The sequence below is a fragment of the Aquarana catesbeiana genome, linkage group LG09 (genome assembly GCF_042186555.1).
Source record: "Aquarana catesbeiana isolate 2022-GZ linkage group LG09, ASM4218655v1, whole genome shotgun sequence".
NCBI lineage: Eukaryota > Metazoa > Chordata > Amphibia > Anura > Ranidae > Aquarana > Aquarana catesbeiana.
The window spans coordinates 49824945-49848231 of NC_133332.1; the positions used below are offsets into that span (position 1 = coordinate 49824945).

The following is a 23287-nucleotide window of genomic DNA, read 5'->3' on the forward strand; positions in this document are numbered from 1 at the left end:
CACCTTCCAAACTATGCCCTCACCTCTGAGTTGGTATATATCCAGTGTCAGGATCTTTATCCAGATATGCTCAATCCAATCTCTTCAAAATGTATAATGTGCTAATATTAACCTCCCAATATAACATTGTGTGATCTCTTAATGATTAGTGAATCATGTGCAAAATAATCAAACAGAGCCTATTATAAATAACATAACATCCTTCACCATAACAAAATCCTATAACTAAATATCAATGTGATAATAAATTATTGAACACAATTAAAAAGAGAAAAATAAAGATAAGATATATTAATGTGATGAACCACAGTGCACAGGTATCTCAATAGGACAGCATACTGCTGTGAAAAAATATAACGTCTTTGGTGATTTGATGAATATAGACAGGTTTCAATGAGTAATCCCCAGTGATAACTGGCTTGCTCATATATTCAGCTGCTCATTAGCCTGGGCTGGCTTCTGGCTTTCAAAGAACTTTTGCAGTATGAAACAACAAAGAAAGAAAGACCATTGCGCAGGCAGTGTGATATGTAATCCCTATATAATAAGGGTAAAAACTTCACTCACACTTTTCAGCAGAATAAATCACATATAGTAAGGTCAGTTGCATACAGCTAACAGCTGGGATCTCCTCACACACCAACAGTGTACACACAGCACTGCTTGTCACTGGCTCCTCCCAGCTGCCACTGACCTCCACCTTCAAAAACTATGCCCTCACCTCTGAGTTGGACCTTTAGCAGGTCCCTTTGAACCTTCCCCTGGGGTATATATATAGCCAGTGTCAGGATCCTTATCCAGATATACTCAATCCAATATCTGATACGTATAGTGGAGTACTCATGAAAAAAGGAAAAAACGGACATCGTGTTGAAATGTAAAACCATATCTTTAATAAAAACTACAGAATAAAAGCTCACCTTTTCCAGCGCACTTCCACTAGTGCACATAGGAACAAAGCTTCACACATTTAGGGTGTGCAGACCTTTTCAGAATCCCAAAGATGCTGTAAAAGTCAGATGTGGAAAAAAATAGCAAAGTCTTCCTGTACATGGGTGATGATATCACTAGGCCCCACCCCGATGCGTTTCGTCACATCATGTGACGTCTTCAAGGCTATCGATTTATTTAGTTCAGACTACAGGCTGCATCCAAAGGATTTGTTCATCCATGCTGCTCTGTGTGGATGAACGAATTTCCTGCTGCAACTACGGTATTTTGAAAGCTACAAGCTGTCAAAATACCCAAACAGCGGCGGAATCTGATTTGATGCAGATGCTGTTCGACAATTTTTTGCACGGCTGTTTCGATCTTTCAAAAAGTCAAGAACTCAACCCTGAGGTGAAATAGGAGCCCACTGGACGATTGAGTGTCCTTAGTTATCTTTAGGGGGTAGTGGGTGCTATGCCTGTGCATGATGAAGGAATTAATAATTGTAAGATGCATTTTTAATGTTTGTCTTTTTGGTAACGACGGGTGACAAGTGTAATAAAGAAGACTTTGAGAGAGATAAGTCCACTTTAGTGACAAAACTCTAAGCACAGACATTCAGTAGTCAGTCCTAAGATTTCCCGAGTGACATCCCACCCCAGCCTGCTTCTTCACCAGGGACCCTGATGGTGGGGATAGACTTGAAGCAAGCTGGAACCAGGTGGCAGCCCCAGGTATACCCAGCTGACAATATGGAGACCCCTGCAGAGTCCAGATGGCAGGAGACAGAGGAGGATCTGAGAAACAAGTCGAGGTCAGGGCGGGAGGCGGACAAGCACAAACAGAAGGCGAAGCCAGGGTCAGTACATGAGAAGTCAGATGCTGAATACACAAAACCTTAGGCAAACAGGAGCTCAGAAAACTAGGAAGTTGCTCAGGCAACACAGGCTGCACTGAGCATGTCTTATACAGGGCAGCAAACTAGGAGGCAGGCCAGAAAGTGATAGACGGGAAGGAAATAAAAACCCACAGTATACCAGGCGACACACATAAGTGAGCACAGAAGCCAAACAACACATGCAAATAGGATCACAGGTCTAGCAGAACCTCTGCAGCAAGCAAGTGAGAAATACCTAGTCGGGAAACTGCAGGCTAATCAGACCTCCTGATTATGGATGCATATGTGCAATGTGTGGGCAGTAAATTTCCCCTCACTTGCTGTCGCATGCATGCATTACTTGATTGGCAAAAAAGTTAATCACATTCAATGTACACATACGCACAGGGGCATATCTTCCGCAAAGCAAAAAAGCGTTTGCCTCGGGTGGCATTTTTCAAGGGGCGAAATAAAATGGCTACAGCGCCCTCCCAGAACTGCGCCCTCTGCAGCGAGCACCTGGAGTGATCTGTGATCTCTGTGTCCTTCAGACACAGCTAATCACAGATCAGGGTAAAGAGCCAATCACAGCAGCTCCTTACCACGTGATCAGCTGTGTCCAATCACAAACACATCTGCCGGTTATCACAGGAGAGGAGAGCCAGAAACCGGCAAATGTACAAGGGGACATCTGCACTGATAATCAGGGCACTGATGATCACTGTCCTGATCATCAGTGCAGTCCCAAAAGTGCCCATCAGTACTGCCTATCAGTGCCAATCAGTGCTGTCAATCAGTGCCCATCAGTGCTGCCAATCAGTGCCCATCAGTGCTGTCAATTAGTGCCCATCAGTGCTCTCAATCAGTACCAATTAGTGCCCATCAGTGCTGCCTATCAGTGCCAATCAGTACTGCCTATCAGTTCCCATCGGTGCGTCCAATCAGTACTGCCAATCAGTGCCTCCTCATCAATCCCACCTATTAGTGCCCATCAGTGCCACCCATTAGTGCCCATCAGTGCTGCCTATTAGTGCCCATCAGTGCCACCTATCAGTGCCCTTCGGTACCACCTATTAGTGCCATCTATTAGTGCCCATCAGTGCCATCTATCAGTGCCCATCAATGCCACCTATCGGTGCCCATCAGTGCCGCATATCAGTGCAGCTTCATCACTGCCTCATCCTCTGCCTTGCAGACGCTGTCCTATGTCCCGCTAACCTCATCCTCTGCTTCATTGACCACATATGTGGCACTTGGACCAATCATGTCTCCGGGTCTGATGAGGAAGCCACAGCTGTTCACTGTGAATGGCTGCATCTTCTTCATCAGACCCTGAGACAAGAACGTTATACCGAAGCTGGGGTGGCCCGATTTTAGTCTTGCCTAGGGCAGCACAAAATCAAAATACACCTCTGCAAATGCCCAATCTACCCACCTGTTGTGCTGCTCTCCCAACATCTGGATCTATAATATGGCCAATGTACATGTGATGGACCTAGCCACTAGTAAAGGAAAGGTATTGTTTTTAATGACTGCATATTTTGAGCCATTATTGCAGTGTTGACCTTAAAGTCAGTTTAATGTGACTCTATTTATACAAGCGCTTCTGGATTTTTTTTTACAATATACAAAATGGAAAGATTTGTAGATAAGCCACCACAGGGAACTCTTAATGATCCCAAGCCAAGAGTTGGGTTTTAAGAACCTCTAAACATACATCGCCTTTAAATATTAGCTGTATCAAATGGGGAGGGGGGGGTTATCTTTGATTTTTTTTTCAGTGATCCACCATTGATTCCTACAGTCACCTAAGGTATTCAACCCACTTAAGTAAGGCCATGCATATTGCCAGCTGCAAATTTAGCCTACAATTCTAATAGGCTGCTATTTTTCCATTGCACTCTTCTCTGCGGATTAAAATACACAAAATCTAAACTGCCCAAATTCTTTTTTTAAATATGGCTCCTTAGGATGTAAAGTACCTACTTACAGATATGGTTAAGTACCAGTATCCTCCACCGTCTATACCATTGCTGAAAAGCACAGCTTTTTACCATATTACAGAATAAGCCAAATATGTCAATCAATTTTGTATACACCTCACCATTCTGTATAAACCTATGTGTTTGTTTTGTACATCAGCGTATGGGGGGGGGGGGGGGGGGGGGACAAAGGGACAGTGATGATGACAGCATGACAAAGCTGGAGGAGGTGGGTGTCAGTGAGAGGTAAATGCTAACACTCACATGCTTGGATATATCAGGAACTGAGAATGACACCCCGCAAATAGCTCAATAAACCTTCTTAAGCTCATAGTTGATTTCCTGTTTTCCTTTTTAACCCTGTTACGGTGCATTGGAATGTATTATTTGAAGCTTAAAGGAAAATATGATTGATGTTCAGCAAGCACAGAATATGAATTATTGCAGCATTTAGTAATTTTTTTTATATGTCTTTTACATGTGTGCAAGCTTGTTCCTCCATTTTTTTAAAAATTAGATTAGCTATAGAGATTTGCGGAATAGCCACTAGAGGGAGCTCTCTGTTGAGATAAGGTGTCAGCCACATAGGGAATGCATTGTTTTAATAAATCAGCCAACTTTTTTTTATATATAAAAAATGCCAAAAAAAAAAAAAAAAAAGGATAAAATAATGCCTTTAGCATATTAAGCAAAATGCTGTCAGAATTCATAATGGCTGGGCGAATGCTTTTGACATACTGTATGTCCAACAAATTTTTCATAAATGGACCCTATAAAGAAGTAGCAATAAAGAATTACTATTGTGTAGCACTACAAAGCAGCAATTAAAGCCTGGGTATATGATGGGCAAATATGGCTGCCCCATGTACAATATTCATTACAAATTATACATAGAAACCCTTTATTTTAAAACATTAATAAATTAATCTGGTAATGTAAGCCATGTGCAGCAGCCTTTAGCATTATTCGCTTGTTAACTTCACTATAGTTACTAAGCTTAGTGAACACTCAGTTAGATAAGTAAATCAGCCGCATTGACTTATGTTTGTAAACTTGACATTGAGCTATTGAGTTCCATAAACAAACAAGTTGTTTACAAAGATTATCTGGAAAATATGTAAAAGGGAGTTTAAAGCGCCACCTGTTGGCTCAAATGAAGAATACAAAATCCTGATATACTGTATTGCGAATTTCAAATGGTATGTGATATTTAGGTATCTAGAGACATATTTTTTAGTCCTGACCATAGCAGACAATAAACCTGCTCTTCCTTTCAAACGCCATATAACACCCCATCACAAAAGATGTCACTCCCTAAATTTTGTGTCTGAATGTAGCTGAACTTGAGCATAAGTTTTTTTGTTTTTTTAACATGTCAGTGCTTGCATTCTCTGGAATACATTTTTTTACATTAAAATATTTTTTTTTTTCTCGTAGGCGTCGGCCAATTACTCAAAAGGTAATATTCAATATTATTATTATTATTTCATAAGAAGTCACTGTGAAATGAGTGGCCTGTATTACTCTGACAATTAAAAATGCTTTAACTCGCACAACTGGCACAGTCCTAAATTTACAAAGATATTTTGAGACTCTCAAAAATGTGTTTTTTTTGTCACCAGAAAATTTTTTGTTTTTATCCATTGACCAAATTAAACTAAATACATACACATACTGTATCCATTCAGTAATTACAATCTAATGTCCTAAAAAATATTCTGGCATATACTTTTACCTTTTACTTCGACAAGGAGATTTGATTTACAAAGGGTCATGTTAGGACTGCCCAAGGACTTAAAGCGGAGTTCCGCCCTCCCCCCCCCCGACAAAAAAAAAAAGCAGCTACACATACTGATGTTGGCACCCCAGCCGATGTTTCCAACAGCTCTCGGGTGCTGCCGCCGCCATTCGTGTTAAGGGACACCGGCAGTAACGCCTTTCAGCTTCACAGCCGGCTCCCTACTGCACATGCGCAAAGCACGCTGCACTCCCAGGATGGGGGGAAATAGGAGGGGGGGTAATTTCACCACGGCGAGATCTCTCGGAAGTGGGGATGGGTACCTGTTAAAAACAGGTACTGGCTCCCCCCTTCCCCTTGAAAGGTGCCAAATGTGGCACCGGAGGGGGGGGAGGAGTCAGATAAGCAGAGCTTCCATTTTTGGGTGGAACTCCGCTTTAAGTCTGGGATTTAAAAAAAATACAGTGAACCCCCCCACACACATACACTGCAAGGGTTAAATTCTCAATAAAATGATTGTAAATGACACCTTCTAAAACAACCCATTCAGTTTAAAGTATAAATGAAAGACAAAACATGTGTGTATAGATATATATATAAAAAAAAATATATATAAATACCCTTTTTCCCCCTTTTTATAAGTGATCACATTCCCTCTGTTCACAGCTGCATAAGAGCTGGGGGAGGAGAATCAGCAGTACACTGATCTTCCCAGTGAATTTCTGTGCAGGGGGGGGTGGTGTGAGGACAAGTCTGAGAGTTGGAGAAGAGCAGGCTGAGTTCCCAGCACAGCTAGAGAACTGACCACGCTGTGCTCTCCTGCTTTATTTAATAGGAAAGCAGAGGGACTAGCAGGTAAGTAATACAAAGAGAACAGAATACTTTTCATACAAGTACATGGTACAGCAGCCACATATCAGGAATATGAAATGTTGGGTTTACATATTCTTTAAGTCAAGGGGTAGAGGAATAAGCTGTAATTCATTATTGGCCCCCAGATGCTACAGGTTGTAGATGGACCCTCGCTGTCCCCACATACAATGGAGGACCGTTGGTCCTGCATTGAATATGATGACATCGGAGAGCGACCACAAGCGGGAGTGCAGAAGAGCAAAGGTTTTGGTCGCACAGCATGGCGGAAGCCTGCCAGAGCAAGGAATAAAGTATGCATTGCAGCAAATTTTTCTACCCCTAGACTTAATGAGCATTTAACCCTTTCAATGCAGGGGTGGAAATGGGCAAGGGCAAGGGCAATTTTTTTTTTTACTGACTGGAGTGGGGCTTTAAAGTAGCAAACCTGGACGCCTGGAGCAAATTATGAAAATAATGCTATAAAATCAAAAAGTTAGAGTGAGGTAGGGTGGGACTTTGTATGTACCTTTGTAGGGTTTAAATAAAGATGAATGTCACAAATTTAAAAGAGATATATTTAAACTTTATTTTTCATCTGTTGTTTAAAAATGTATTACAGTTATACAGATACAGTTACTGTTAATTGGGTCCAGGATGTGCTGATCCTGATACGATGAAGCAAAGAGTATGTATGGCCTACGCGTTTCTCAGGAAGCCCTGCTTCATCAGGGCCTTAGAATAGCACAAGTACAATAGAAATATTGCAGAACCTAAGAATACAATAGTGACAGAATTATAGATCGATGTTAGCAAATATTAATGTTTTTTAATATAAAAGACATATAAAATTTCCAAAACATTGACAATAAGAGAGTTTATAAAGTATTCACAGTTGCCCAAATAATCTTATAGCAAAGTTGATATAACAATTCATTTTTTATCGAGATGGAATTACGTACAGCTTATTTGATATCCAGCGGTATCTCATAGACTAGGGGCAAGCCAGGGAGGCTCAGAGTCTTTTCAGATTATCAAACTATAAAATAAAACCTTTATTTTTTTAATTAGTTTGTCTTATCAATTTATTTACCTTTAAATTGTAAAACTTTAAGAACTTGACATACTGGTCCATCAGGTGTGATTTTTTTAAATTAAAACTCTTGGCCTGTATACTCATTATTACAGACATAATATCAGCATAAATACTCATGATATAATTATATACATTTAGGAGTGAGCACAGGGAGGTTATCCACACGGGCTCCGCAGGCTCTCTTTTCCACTGGACCAGTATGTCAAGTTATATCAATTTTGCTATAAGATTATTTGGGCAACTGTGAATACTTTATAATCTCTCAGTGTTACTGTTTTGGAAATGTTATATGTCTGTTATATTAAAAAACGCGAATATTTGCTAACATTGATCTATAATTAGGTCAATATTGTATTCTTAGGTTACTGCAATATTTCTATTGTATTCATGCTATTCTAAGTCCCTGACGAAGCAAGGCTTCCCGTGAAACGCGTAGGCCATACTCTTTGATTCATTGTACCAGGATCAGCACGTCCTGGACCCATTTAACAGTAACTGTATCTGTATAACTATATAACTAACTGTATAACTATAATACGTTTTTAAACAACAGATGAAAAATAAAGTTTAAATATATCTCTTTTAAATGTGTGGCATACATCTTTATTTAAACCCAACAAAGGTACATACAAAGTCCCACCCTACCACACTCTAACTTTTAATTTGATATCCTTCTTTTGGGATGGTACCTATGTAGGGTTATAGTTGTTCCACATTAACCCCCACCCCTATGCAATATGAAAATAATGCATTACCTACAGAAAAAACTGAGTGCCAAAAACAGAAGATCAAGATATATAGACAACTGAGTTTAAGTGCAAATCTTGACAATTTCTGTAATTATCCAGCTTGGCTATTAACCCTCCTACCGCCTGAGTTGCTCTGCATATAACTGATTATATTTCTACATGCACAGATCAGTGGGTTGATGTTTTTATTAAAGGTGACCTCTGCTTATGCATTTTTTGCCCATTTGAATTAATTACTGTATATTTGGTGACATATTGACTTTACAGTGCCTTGCAAAAGTATTCACCCCCTTGGCTTTTTACCTGTTTTGTTACATTACAGCCTTTAGTTTAATGTTTTTTTAAATTTGAATTATATGTGATGGATCAAAACACAATAGTCTAAGTTGGCGAAGTAAAATTAGAAAAATATATACATAAAACTATTTTTCAGAAATAAAAAACTGATAATTGGCATGTGCGTATGTATTCACCCCCTTTGTTATGAAGCCCATGAAAAGCTCTGGTGCAACCAATTACCTTCAGAAGTCACATAATTAGGGGCCCTTTCACACTGGGGCAGTTTGCAGTTGCTATTGCGCTAATAATAGCGCCTGCAAACCGACCCAAAAATGCCGCTGCTTTGTCTCCAGTGTGAAAGCCCTGGAAAAAAAGTCCTGCTAGCAGCATCTTAGGAGCGGGGAAGGAGCGGTGTATACACCGCTCCTTCACCGCTTCTGCCCATTGAAATCAATGGGACAGAGCGGCTATACCGACGGTAAAGCGCCACTTACAATAGCGGCGCTTTACCGCCGCCGCCGCCCCCGCCCCAGTGTGAAAGGGGCCTTTTTGAAATGATTAGTGGCGGCCCGTCCATAGGGGGCGCCTGGGCCTCGCCCCCCCTCCTGTAGTCAAAAAAATTCAAAAAGATTTTAAAACGGCCCCTTTAAGAACCAAAAAAAAAAAAAGTCCTTTAACAAAGTGCACTGTGGGAAGCGCCACGTCAATGCAATCACGAGATTGCAGACGTGGTGCTTCATTTGCGGGCTTTTAACCCGCCTTGCGGCGCAATCGAAAACGCCGCTTAGCTTCCGCCCATAGAATCAGTGTAATTCTATGGGCGGGAGCATTGCTTTTCAAGTCTCGAGGTTACTTCCGGCTTTCGTGAAACAGACGAAAGCCGGAAGCGACGTCAGCAGCTCCGCTCTTCGGCCCGAGCGAAGCTGCAGGAGGAAGGTAAGAGAGCAGCATGAGGGACGGGTTCCAGTCTGGTCTATGTAGTGGCCGCAAGGAGGGTGAGCTCCAGCACAGCACAGCTGCATCTGTCCCTCTCTTCCCCATCCCCCCTCTCCTGTCACACTAACACACGGACTGAAGACACCTCCAAGTGCCTTCCTATACACAGACAGAGGGGGAGAAGAATGGACACATCAACAGGACGTGCTGATCTGAGGTCTGAATATGACACTTGCAGGGGAAGGGGGCAGGTTATCAAAGAAAGATACTCACAGTGATTTGGGGGGCTGGAAGAGGATGCTGGATGTGCTAGGGGCCACTTAGCGAGCAAAGAGGATTTGTGCTAGAAGGGGGGTTGAATATAAAATTAGACCCCGGCACAAATCCTCTCTGCTCCCAAAGTGGCCCCTAGCACATACAGCATGCTCTTCCAGCCCCCCAAATCACTGTGAGTATCCTTCTTTGATAACTTGCCCCCCTTGTTTAAAGAGATGCTGGCTGCTATTAAGGAGACAATCATGGTGTCTGGGATCAGTGGACACAGTTAATGCATTTTGATGACACAGTGGATGCGTTTTTGATGACACAGTGGATGCGTTTTTGATGACACAGTGGATGCGTTTTGATGACACAGTGGATGCGTTTTTGATGACACAGTGGCTGCGTTTTGATGACAGTGGCTGCGACTGGTGTTTTTTTGTTGTTTGTTTGCGCCCCCCCAAAAATTTGGAGCACCAGCCGCCATTGGAAATGATGTCCACCTGTGTGCAATCTAAGTGTCACACCACTAACACACCACACACACCAGTGGCACCACTAACCAAACACTGCCGTGAAGACCAAGGAACTCTCCAAACAAGTAAGGGACAATGTTGTTGAGAAGTACAAGTCAGGGTTAGGTTATAAAAAAAATATCCAAATCTTTGATGATCCCTAGGAGAACCATCAAATCTATCATAACCAAATAGAAAGAACATGGCACAACAGCAAACCTGCCAAGAGACGGCCGCACACCAAAACTCACCGACCGGTCAAAAAGGGCATTAATCAGAGAGACAGCACAGAGACCAAAAGTAACCCTGGAGGAGTTGCAGAGTTCCACAGCAAAGACTGGAGTATCTGTACATAGGATGACAATAAGCCGTACGCTCCATAGAGTTGGACTTTATGGCAGAGTGGCCAGAAGAAAGCCATTACTTTCAGCAAAAAACAAAATGGCACGTTTTGAGTTTGCGAAAAAACATGTGGGAGACTCCCAAAATGTACGGAGGAAGGTGCTCTGGTCTGATGAGACTAAAATTGAACTTTTTGGCCATCAAAGAAAATGCTATGTCTGGAGCAAACCCAACACATCACATCACCCAAAGAACACCATCCTCACAGTGAAACATGGTGGTGGCAGCATCATGCTGTGGGGATGTTTTTCAGCAGTCGGGACTGGGAAACTGGTCAGAGTTTAGGGAAAGATGGATGGTGCTAAATACAGGAATATTCTTGAGCAAAACCTGTACCCCTCTGTGTGTGATTTGAGGCTAGGACGGAGGTTCACCTTACAGCAGGACAATGACCCCAAACACACTGCTAAAGCAAAACTTGAGGGGTTTAACGGGAAACAAGTAAATGTGTTGGAATGGCCTAGTCAAAGCCCAGACCTCAATCCAATAGAAGATCTGTGGTCAGACTTAAAGATTGCTGTTCACAAGCGCAAACCATCCAACTTGAAGGAGCTGGAGCAGTTTTGCAAGGAGGAATGGGCAAAAATCCCAGTGGTAAGATGTGGCAAGCTCATAGAGACTTATACAAAGCGACTTGGAGCTGTGATAGCTGCAAAAGGTGGCTCTACAAAGTGTTGACTTTAGGGGGTGAATAGTTATGGACATTGACTTTTTCTGTTATTTTGTCCTATTTGTTGTTTGCTTCACAATAAAAAAAAAACATCTTCAAAGTTGTGGGCATGTTCTGTAAATTAAATGATGCAAATCCTCAAACAATCCATGTTAATTCCAGGTTGTGAGGCAACAAAACACGAAAAATGCCAAGGGGGTGAATAATTTTGCAAGCTACTTTAATTATATGTGACTAAAATAAGGAGATGGTGCAGCTAGATCTGAAGGCCCTGCCCCCCCCCCAGTAAATGTCCCCCATTTTCCAATGACCTATATAGACCAGTTCAGGTTTACACAACTCCATCACCTTGTTTTTTTTTGTTTTTTTTTTTTGCAGGTCCAAAGAAGAATAACTGGCAAACAATGAACTCCAAGAAACCTGCAGCACATCTAATTGGTGAGTTGTCTTTTTTTTATTTCTTAACATAAATTTCTTCTGTAAAGCCCATTAAGTCCTCTTTATTTATTGCTATAATGCAGTCAGGCTGCATAGACAGTTATATACAGTCTTTACCTTTTTTTTTTTAACTTTTTATCAACTAAATGCTGCAGCAAGGGTTAAAACCTCCTATGCTGTAAGCACTAGAAGCGTAGACTGCAACTCTCACACACAAGCAGCGACTCGGCTCTCCTGTGGTCCAACACACCCACTGAAGGCAGCTTTAAGCTAGCAGTGCTGTTGATTGAAGCTGTGTTTGGAGGGCCACGTTGGACCACAAGATTACCAGGCCACCACTTTGTATAAGACGGCCGCAATTTGACTTTCCGTGTGTAAGTCCTATGTGTAAGTGAAGCGTATTTTAACCCTTGTTGCAGCATTTATCAGTTAAAATAGTGTAAAAGCCACATATTTGAACTGTATATGCAACCTGACTACATCTCAGTAATAAACAGTGACGGGTAAATTGGGCTTTAACATAAAACTACAAAAAAAAAGGCTAAATGGGACTTTAAAGGTACACCAAGTGATCTAACAACTCAAATACTGTAAAAATAATTGTAATTTCATTAAGGTAGAACCGTTAAACCCAGGACCCTGCATTCACTATATCTGGTCTCCCACAGTACACAGAACATGGAAATGCAATAGTTTTATTAAAGGGGTTGTAAAGGTAAAAATTTTTTTACCTTAATGCATTCTATGCATTAAGGTGAAAAAACTTTTGACAGTACCGCCGCCCCCAGGCCCCCCGTTTTACTTACCTGACGCCTCGAATCTTCGCTGCTCGTCCTCGTCATCTTCATTGCAGCTCAGCCTGGTCGCTGATTGGCTGCAGTGGATGGATTGAAAGCAGTGCAGCCATTGGCTCGCGCTGCTGTCAATCACATCCGATGACGCGGCGCGCCGGGGGGCGGGGCCGAGTGATACAGCGAGCGGCTATAGCCGCCGGCTGTATCACGGGAACACGCCCGCAAGCACTCACCACCGTGCAAGGGAGCTCGCATTAAGGTGGTAAATGCTTGCGGGGAGGAGCTGAAACAGCCGCCGAGGGACCCCAGAAGACCAGGTTCGGGGCCACTCTGTGCAGAACGAGCTGCACAGTGAAGGTAAGTATAACATGTTTGTTATTTAAAAAAAAAAAAAAAAATTAACTTTACAACCCCTTTAAATATAAACAGCTAAATATCTTTTCTCATCAGCAGTATATAGCAGTCTTGTGACTTCTATCAGTGCCTGGTTAAAGTGGAGTTCCACCCAAAAATGGAACTTCCACTTTTTCGGATTCCTCCCCCCCTCCGGTGTCACATTTGGCACCTTTCAGGGGGGAGCAGATACCCGTCTAACACAGGTATTTGCTCCTACTTCCGGTGAAAGATCTACGCCATGTCTGGCCCCTCCTCTACCCCCCCCCCCCGCTGTCTTCTGGGAGACACACAGGTCCCAGAAGACAGCAGGGACCACTCAGAACGCGCAGCGCAACTCGTGCATGTGCAGTAGGAAACGGGCTGTGAAGCCGCAAGGCTTCACTTCCTGATTCCCTTACTGAAGATGCTGGCGTCTCCACCCGTAGCCGAGGGACGGGTCGGCTTTGGGTGAGGACATCGCAGGCGCCCTGGACAGGTAAGTGTCCTTATTTTAAAAGTCGGCAGCTGCAGTATTTGTAGCGGCTGACTTTTAATTTTTTTTTTTCGGCTGAACTCCACTTTAAATCTTGTAGGAGGCATTTTCACACTGCACTGAGCTGTCCTATCAGGATCCAGGACCCCTGACCCTCTGTCTGGACAGTGCTGATTGGCCCTGTGCTGATCACATGCACTCTCCCAGGAAAAAAAAAACTCTCTAGCAATACACACCAAACTGAGCATGTGCAGCCTGAATCCAAAGGCTCTGTATTATCCGGACATGTTTTTGAGTCAGTGGAAGAAGAGGAGGATCAAGCAGCCTTTTTTCACAATGCAGAGGATTAACCCCTTAGGTTCCACAGTGAGTATAACAGGCATGCTTTACTGTATATACAGACTGATTTTACTGTTGTGGGTTTGGTAACACTTTAAGAGCTAATAAACAATTTGCTGTGTGAATGTATTAAGCATTCACACTGGCACAATGAATGGTTGACGTATTGTTTCTAATATGAATATCACCTATAATCATCAGCTCCATCTAGTGGTTATTGTGAGGTATTTCTTTTGACTGAGGTATTTTAAGAAAATACAGCATTATGGCCACTAGATGGAGCTGACGATCAAAAGTGATAATCATATTACAAACAATAAGACGATCATTCGTTGTGTCTGTGCATATGTTTAAAACATTCATACAGTGTCATTTTTTTTAATACTGACTCCATACTCATGAAATCAACATGCAAACCTCTGCCTCAAGCCCATTGCTAATCATATCATGCTGGATACACGTCAACATGTTTTGTGGAACTGCCTGTCCACTTATCCAGGGGAAAGTACAGAGGTAAGTGTATGTATAGTATCATTTTTAAGTCACATTGGGGGTTATTTACTAAACTTTGAGAGTGCAAAATCGTTTGCAACTTTGCATAGAAACCAATCAGCTCCAAGGTTTTATTGCCAAACCTTAATTGAACAAGCTGAAATAAGAAGCTGATTGGCTACCATGCACAGCTGCACCAGATTCTGGGTGCACCAGTTTTAGTAAATCTACCCCAATGTGTCATTAAAAAAATGTGAATACCTCCTGTATTTGCTACTCATCCCTATTGTTCAGGTGGGAGATCCCAGGAGCTCTTTAGGAGAACAAGCAACACAGCACGAGATCTAGATGAGGACATTGGTTCATATAATATCCTATGAGGAAATCTGATTACATTACCGTCCTAGACATAGAAATCCATGGATTCCAAGGGGAAACCTAAAATATTTGTTACGATGAGGGCAATCTATGGCATGTTCTCTGGTCATTTAGGACCGATTAACACCAGTGCATTTTAGCGCAGATCAACGGAAGGACATCTTAAAAATAATCATTTCCAATGTGTCCTATTTACACCATAATGTTGCTTTGCCTTGCTCTAAAATGCAAAATGTATGTTAATAGACATCAAAATGTATGTCAACGGACATCACCGTGCGTTAAAACGCAACTAAAATGGATGGTGAATGTATTTTAGCGCAAGTCAGTGTGAATTGGCCCTTGGTTTAGTTAATCTGTTTAACAGAGAATAGTCAGGACCCCTGTAAGGTCCACCAGTAATAACCCAATCTAAAAATGAAATCTTGGTAAGTAAATGTAATAGTAGGTGCTTGCAGCCAAAGTTGGTAATATTAAGGCTATTACATCCCCTACCTCACACAAAGCTTGTACAGTGGAACCTTGGTTTACGAGTAACGCGGTTAACGAGCGTTTTGAAAGACGAACTGTTTTTTTTAAATTCTGACTCAGTTTGCGAGTGTTGCCTCGCAAAACAAGCAGAATTCAAGCTAATGGGCAGTGCAGTACCGCATTTGGCCAGAGGTGCAGGGGGGGCCGGAGACACTCTGAACGGTTCAAAGCCGTTCAGAAATACTCGGAATCACTCGGAAGTACTCCGTTCCTGAGTGTTTCCAAGGCTTTCCGAGCTGTCCCCCAGTATTTCCAAGGCTCACCGGCACCCCCCCCCACCTCTGGTCACATGCGGTGTTGCATGTAATAGAAGTCAATGCGGAACAAATTATCTTCGTTTCCATTGATTTCTATGGGGAAACTCGCTTTGATATGCGAGTGCTTTGGATTACAAGCATTCTCCTGGAACGGATTATGCTCGTAATCCAAGGTTCCATTGTACAGTATATGATTTGGTGTGGGGAATGCACCACTCATATATTGAGTATTGGTTAATGTGTTCAATGACCTTGACAGATTTAACATAGACTTTTGCTTTGCGGTATTTTACATGGATGCTATTAACCTACCCTGCCATACCAGTATTCAGGGCTGCTGTTAGAAATCACAGAGTCCTGTACAGTCTACCTGACAGACCCCATAAAAATATCAAAACAATATTTTCGCTAAAAGAACATTAAAATCAGCATTGGTAGACACAACATAAGTTACAAGATTCCTGCTAAACCTAAGATAAAAATAAATTAAGTTTAAAAAAAAAAGAAAAGCTCTGTGTGTGAATGAGGTCTTGGGGCTCATTCACATGGGCACTGTGGAATGTACAATGTGAATCAATGATTTTTTTGATGCGGCTAGAGCTTTGTGCAGGCAGCACAGCCTGCATGTTACGCTATGGGGATGCAGCAGCTGTATGAACACAGCCACAGGTCCTAATAAGGCTTTATTCACATCTATGCATTTTTAGTGCTATTTGAATTTTGCAGATTTGCTCTACAGAACGTGTTCCGTAGGAAACCATGTTAAATGGGCTGTAGTGCAAATCTGCAGAATGCAAAAAACACAAAAAATGCATAGCTGTGAATCCAGCCTTTAGACAGGCGTTTGTGTGCAGGTGTATATCCTTGAATACAGGCAGCGTGTATTCAGGGCAATTTTACCTACATCTGTCAAACTAGGACCTGTGGCTGTGTTTTTTTAATTATTTTTTAAAATGTTTCTCAATTTTCTTTTTTTTCACAATGCTGTTGGAGTGGTTTCGGTGAAATATTATTAGGGGTCTATATAGACCCCTGATGTCTCAATTTTGAGACAGAAAAAGGAACTGAGGGCAAAGATCCCCCATTCCATTCTCTGCAGCCTCAGCTGCACTGCAAATGAATGAACATGAATGTTCTGTACAGAGGCTCCCTGTTCTCCCACAAACTGAAGCATTGTAAACACAGTATATTATGCTCCAGTTATGAATGAACATGGTGAGTGATCAGAATGAATCACTCATTGTGTTCATTCAGAAAAGGAAAGGAAAAATCTGACATATTTACTGGTATCTCTCCCCACCAGCCCCCCCCCCACTCTCTATCCTAAAACAATACCTGGGCAGCAGGGGTAAAGGGATTGTGGAGAGTGGGGGTGATCGGTGTGGCGAGGCAGCAATTACTGGAACTGATCCCCCTGCAGCCGGCAGGAGGGAGAGGAGGAGAAGTCGGCTTTCAGCTGCTGCAGGCGGAGTCACAGGGGGATCAGTTTCAGTAATTGCCCCAAACCCCACCGCACCAATCTTCCACCCTGTCCACTATCCCCTTCCCCTTGCTTGTCAGCTGCCTGGGCCTCCCCGATGAACTGATGGGGCCCAGGGCCCATGCCCCATACAGGAGGGGGAGAAAAGAGGAGGGTGCTCCTAGGGATTTTGTGGGCAAAGAAAAATACCAGATACAGAGTAGAAAAAAGTATAGTAAAGTAGAAATGTATTGATTAGAAAATTATATATATACACAAACAAAAAATGACATAAATGTCACATATAATAGCTTTAAAACACAAAAAGATATTCATATGAAAGTTATAATAAACACAACTGAATTCTAGACCATATGATGATCTCACAATTTGGAGGTCAAAACAGAGTCGATGGACACCAAAGATCCCAACATGTTTCGGAATATATACATACCTCCCAACATTTTGAGATTGGAATGAGGGACACCTACTAGCAAACATAGGTAGGCATAGGACACGCCCCCCTGTCACGTCCCCTTAAAGGAGAATTAACTGAAAAAAAAGGTTTATTAAATCTACAAGGGCTTTTTTTTACCACTACTATTCCTTTTTAATTGGCTTTTAAAATTTACAAATGCAGCTATTTGGAATTTGGATGAAAGGTTTAGCACTGGGAAACACTTTTTGAAAGATAAAAAGTGCATTTTATATACAACTATATGGATTAGACCAAAATGAGGGACAAATGAGGAGGAAAGAGGGACAGAGGGACATTGCTCCAAATCAGGGACAGTCCCTCGAAATCAGGGACAGTTGGGAGCTATGATATATATACTTGGATATTTAATTCTTTCTTCAAGGATTGGTTTAGAACTCCAGTAGGTGACTTACAGATGGTCTTTCTTAAAGTGGAGGGCCACCCTGAAAAAAAAATGCACCAAAAATCTTAAAAAAAAAAAAAGTGAAAATTTTTTTTTTTTTAATTTACCTGAACCCTTGTTGCTAGGCAGTCTTCCTAATATGCCTCTTCCTATTCCGCGGCGTGTCCTGTTTGTCAGTGAGCGGCCCCGTTGCCTTCAGGAAACTGTGTGTGTTCCCAGAAAACCACGGGGCCATTCACAGAGCGCCGCTCACGTGTGCGCAGTAGGAAACTGGCAGTGAAGCCCCAAGGCTCCACTGCCTGTTTCCCTTAGTTAAGATGGTGGTGCCGGGACCCGAGAGCCGAGGGACGGGTCGGCCTTGGGCGGCCGACATCGCGGGCACCCAGGACAGGTAAGTGTACTTATTTAAAGTCAGCAGCTACAGTGCTGACTTTAAAAAAAAATTTTCGCTGGCCGTAATCCCGCTTTAATTAATATTTTCCATACAGGAGGGGTGGCAGTATCTCCTTATCAGTGGCCCTGCCAGTATTGCTCCACCAATATACTATGTATTTTTAGCCAAATCTTTTTTTTAGCTTAGGATCAACATGACAGTTAAGCAGCTGGCATTGTAGGAGTGAAAAGCATGTGTATTACCCTTGGTGTGTTTCCTTTTATATTGGAACTGTCATATACACAATCAAGATCTGAAGCCTCATGTAATGATATGAATTTCACACCACACTTACCAAATCATTGTCTTCCTCCACAGGCCATAGGCCAGCACAGATGCATACTATGGGATGGAGCTCCGATTCGGAAGTGGCATTCACTCGTAATGTTACACATTCTCCAATCACCACTCTGGTGACCAAACGCAAAGGTCTCTACTACGTCTATTGTCAGGTTGGCTTCACCGGCAAGAATACCGATATAAGACTGCACAGCGAGGTCATCACTCTGCATGAATCTACCAATGTAAACCTCACCCTGCTGATTGGGTCAGAAAGTGTAAATAGCCCTCCCTCGGACCTTGAAACTTGGTCAGCCAGCCTAAGCCAGGGTGGACTTGCCAACCTAAAAGTGGGACAAAAGCTGTATGTCCATGTAAGCCATCCGCACCTTGTAGACTATGCTGAAGGAAAAACCTTCTTTGGACTTGTCTTGGTGTCCTGAGTCCAAGACCAGTGGACAGGCACTAAGTCTTATTTTCAGAATATATTAGCCCTAAAAGGAAAATTCCAGTTTGACCAAATGCAATGGATATAACATAAAATATTTACTAAGCAGGTAATTTTGTAATGTAATTCAATAAACACAAACTTTCCTTTCAAAATCTGCAGCCAGCTATGCTTTTTCAAATGTTCAAATGTTACTTCCTTGCCAACTCCGGGAGCATTGTGTACACTGTGTACAGAACCCCCCAGAAATGGCAGTGACTGCTTATGAAATCAGCTTAATGCTGTTTCTAGCAGTTTTCCTCCTATTAGAACAATGCGACTGATGTGATTGTAGCGGCCAGAACCTCCAACTTCTGTGTTGTATAAAGGGTGTTCCTAGTGATGCAAATGCATGGAAACATCCACAAAAAAGAGAAAATAGGTGAATGCCGGAGAGCCCTTTATGGTTTAGTAGTTAGGTATCTCATGGGTGTAAAAGAGAAACGTAGCAAATCAAACAAGCAAAACAAAAAAAGGAGTAGAACTTACATTGGTGAGGTTGTAAGTGGCCATAAAGGAATGGTGACTGCAACCTGTATGTAGACCTTGGGGAGAATATGGCTGATTCCACAGAAAGGGTAGGAGAGTCGGTTTCAATGCTCAAGGGGGCCCAATCCAAGGCACATCAGAATGGTAGAGTGACAGTGGTCGGACTTACATTGTTGAGGTTGTAAGTGGCCATATAAGAATGGTGACTGCAACTTGGATGTAGACCTTGGGGAGAATATGGCTGATTCCATAGAAAGGGTAGGAGCGTCGCTGTCAATTCTCAACTGGGCTTGGGCCCAATCCAAGGTATGTCAGAATGGTAGAGTGATGGTGGTCAGTACAAAAAACCTGAAAGATGAACGTTGAATGGGAGTCCTGATGTCATGGATATCCATGGCATCTGCAGCCCAGCCTTTAGCATCTTTGTTGCCATAGCACAGCTGGCCCGAGTGCGCTGGTGCTGCCACAGCAGTGCACATGAATTGGGTAACGGTTCGGCCAATTGGCAACAATGACACTGGACCCTGCTAATTGTGTCTCCTCAATCGGGCACATCTTTCAAATGTGTCCAGTCAGGTATTGAGCTTTATTGTACACATTTGAGATATGAGGCTGGGATCCACAACAATAATGAGACCTCCTCTTCATTTATTCATTAACTAATGATCGGCATGTAAAGATACCATTATGGTTCTTTGTTTAAGGTATTTATGAAGTCACATGATGTCAGATGGCAGAGGACAGCCTTGTATTTAATTGGTAGAAGGTACCTTAAATGTCCTTGCACTACTGTATGCACCTATCACATGCCTGACGATGGGGTCCAGTGTGGCCCCGAAACATTGCACTCTTCTGCTGTGATGTGATCATTTTAAATAAAAGTTTTTGGATGCTATCTGAAGATCCATGGTGTGCTGCCAAATGTGTGTTTAAAGTTGTACATGTCGCAGAGGTGCCATTGTTAGTTTTTATGATCATACCATGTTGAGGAATGAATATCCACATTACCACGAAGATCTTGATAATCGTGTATTTATTAAATTATTACATTCTAAAAATGTTTGATACAAATGTTTGATAAATACTCCATTATCAAGTAAAAAAATTCAATGTTCTACAGTGCTGTGCAATATAATATTAAAATTTAAACCAACAATCTCTCTATATGTATAGGCAACTATTAAACATGTATTTCTTATATCCAAAATATGCATGAAAAAATGTTAAGCAGTGTTAACAGTCCACAATCATGTGCATCCAAACAATAAAAATAAAAAGCCTCTCAATCGTAAAAATGTGTGTCCATTATTTTATTTTCCTATCATTTGTGCTGAAAAAAATTTGTGATCTTCTTTTAAACATATATGTGCATTTCTCCTAATCTTATCGTGCTGTGCCCATCACCATTATGCCAAAACTCTCACCTTATAGTTAGAGCCAATATTCATTAGTTCTAATGCGCTTTTTCCCTTTAAGCCAGGTTTACTGTGCCATGGATGATGCTCTCCTTCCTTCCCACAGGCAATCTCAATCCATCTCCCACCTCAAGAACCCCCCAATAAAAGTGTGCAGGAAACTCAAAAAAAGATACAAGCACAAATAGTGCTCTCCCGATACAGGCACATCTCAAAAAATTTTAATGCTGTCAAAAAGTTTATTTATTTCAGTAATTCAATTCAGAAAGTGAAACTCATATATTATATAGATTCATTACACACAGAGTGATATATTTCAAGCATTTCTTACTTTTAATTTTGATGATGATTGTGGCTTACAGTTAGTGAAAACCCAAAATTCAGTATCTCAGAAAATTAGAATATTGTGAAAAAGTTCAATATTATAGACTCATGGTGTCACACTCCAATCAGCTAATTAACTCAAAACACCTGTAAAGCTTCCCTTTAAACGGTCTCTCAGTCTCGTTCAGTAAGTTATACAATCATGGGGAAGACTGCTGACTTGACAGTGCAGAAGACAGTCATTAACACCCTCCACAAGTAAGTCACAAAAGGTCATTGCTAAAGAAGCTGGTTGTTCACAGAGTGCTGTGTCCAAGAATATTAATGGAAGGTTGAGTGGAAGAAAAAATTGTGGTAGAAAAAGGTATGTAAAGGTATGAAAAAGATATGTAACTATAAGCTAATTATGTAACTATAAGCTAATAAAGGGTCTGGAGGATCTTAGTTATGAGGAAAGGTTGCGAGCACTGAACTTATTCTCTCTGGAGAAGAGACGCTTGAGAGGGGATATGATTTCAATTTACAAATACTGTACTGGTGACCCCACAATAGGGATAAAACTTTTTCGCAGAAGAGAGTTTAATAAGACTCGTGGCCACTCATTACAATTAGAAGAAAAGAGGTTTAACCTTAAACTACGTAGAGGGTTCTTTACTGTAAGAGTGGCAAGGATGTGGAATTCCCTTCCACAGGCGGTGGTCTCAGCGGGGAGCATTGATAGCTTCAAGAAACTATTAGATAATCACCTGAATGACCGCAATATACAGGGATATGTAATGTAATACTGACACATAATCACACACATAGGTTGGACTTGATGGACTTGTGTCTTTTTTCAACCTCACCTACTATGTAACTATGTAACTATATGTAGGTAAACAAGCAGGGATAACTGCTGCCTTGAGAGGATTGTGAAGCAAAGGCCATTCAAGAATTTGGGGGAGATTCACAAGGAGTGGACTACGGCCGGTGTCAGTGCTTCAACAGCCACCACACACAGACATATCCAGGACATGGGCTACAACTGTCGCATTCCTTGTGTCAAGCCACTCCCGAACCAGAGACGTCTGAAGCATCTTACCTGGGCTTAGGAGAAAAAGGACTGGACTATTCAGTAGTCCGAAGTCCTCTTTTCCGATGAAAGTAGATTTTGCCTTTCCCCATGGAAATCAAGGTCCCAGAGTCTGGAGGAAGAGTGGAGATGCACAGAATCCAAGTTGCCTGAGGTCCAGTGTGAAGTTTCCACAGTCAGTGATGATTTGGGGAGCCATGTCATCTGCTGGTGTTGGTCCACTGTGTTTTATCAGGTCCAAAGTGAGCGCAGCCCTCTACCAGGAAATTCTAGAGCACTTCATGCTTCCCTCTGCTGCCCAGCCTTATGGAGAGCCTGATTTCATTTTCCAGCAGGACTTGGCTCCTGCCCACACTGCCAAAAGTACCAATACCTGGTTTAATGATCATGGCATCACTGTGCTTGATTGGCCAGCAAACTCGCCTGACCTAATGGGGTACTGTCAAAAAGGAAGATGAGAGACACCAGACCCAACAATGATGAGCTGAAGGCCGCTATCAAAGCAACCTGGGCTTCCATACCGCATCAGCAGTGCCACAGGCCCATCGTCTCCATACCATGCTGCATTAATGCTGTAATTCATGCAAAAAGAGCCCCAACAAATTATTGAGTGCATACTATACTGTACATGGACATACTTTTAAGTAAGCCAATATTTCTGTTTTAAAAATCCCTTTTTTATTGGCCTTATGTAATATTCTAATTTTCTGAGATACTGAATTTTGGGTTTTCACTAGCTGTAAGCCATAATCATCACAATTAAAGGAAAGGAATGCTTGAAATATATCACACTGTGTGCGACGCATCTATATAAAATATGAATTTCACTTTTTGAATTGAATTACTAAAATAAATTACCTTTTTGATGATATTCAAATTTTTTGAGATGCACCTGTAACTATAAGAATATTTTTATTAAATTTAACCCAATAAAATGAAAACTCAACTTTTATAATGCACTACACTGGTACATAACAGGATACAGGCAAGTATATACAAATTAGCTCACAGAAAATGGCAGCCAGTAGACTTCCAGTGATGTCATAGGCTGCTCCTCCCCATGTATGTGT

The 23287-nt window shown here is 41.8% G+C and overlaps 1 protein-coding gene across 1 annotated transcript in view; it reads left to right on the forward strand.

The window, feature by feature from the left end:
- The window catches only part of LTB (lymphotoxin beta), a 38541-nt gene extending 17840 nt beyond the window's left edge, over positions 1–20701 (forward strand). Inside the window, exons 2-4 of the mRNA XM_073598466.1 lie at positions 5227–5248; positions 11660–11719; positions 18470–20701. Of these exons, the coding sequence (XP_073454567.1) occupies positions 5227–5248; positions 11660–11719; positions 18470–18873 (486 nt within the window). The 3' untranslated portion in view covers positions 18874–20701. The remainder of the gene's footprint in view (positions 1–5226; positions 5249–11659; positions 11720–18469) is intronic.
- The last annotated feature ends 2586 nt before the right edge of the window (positions 20702–23287 follow it).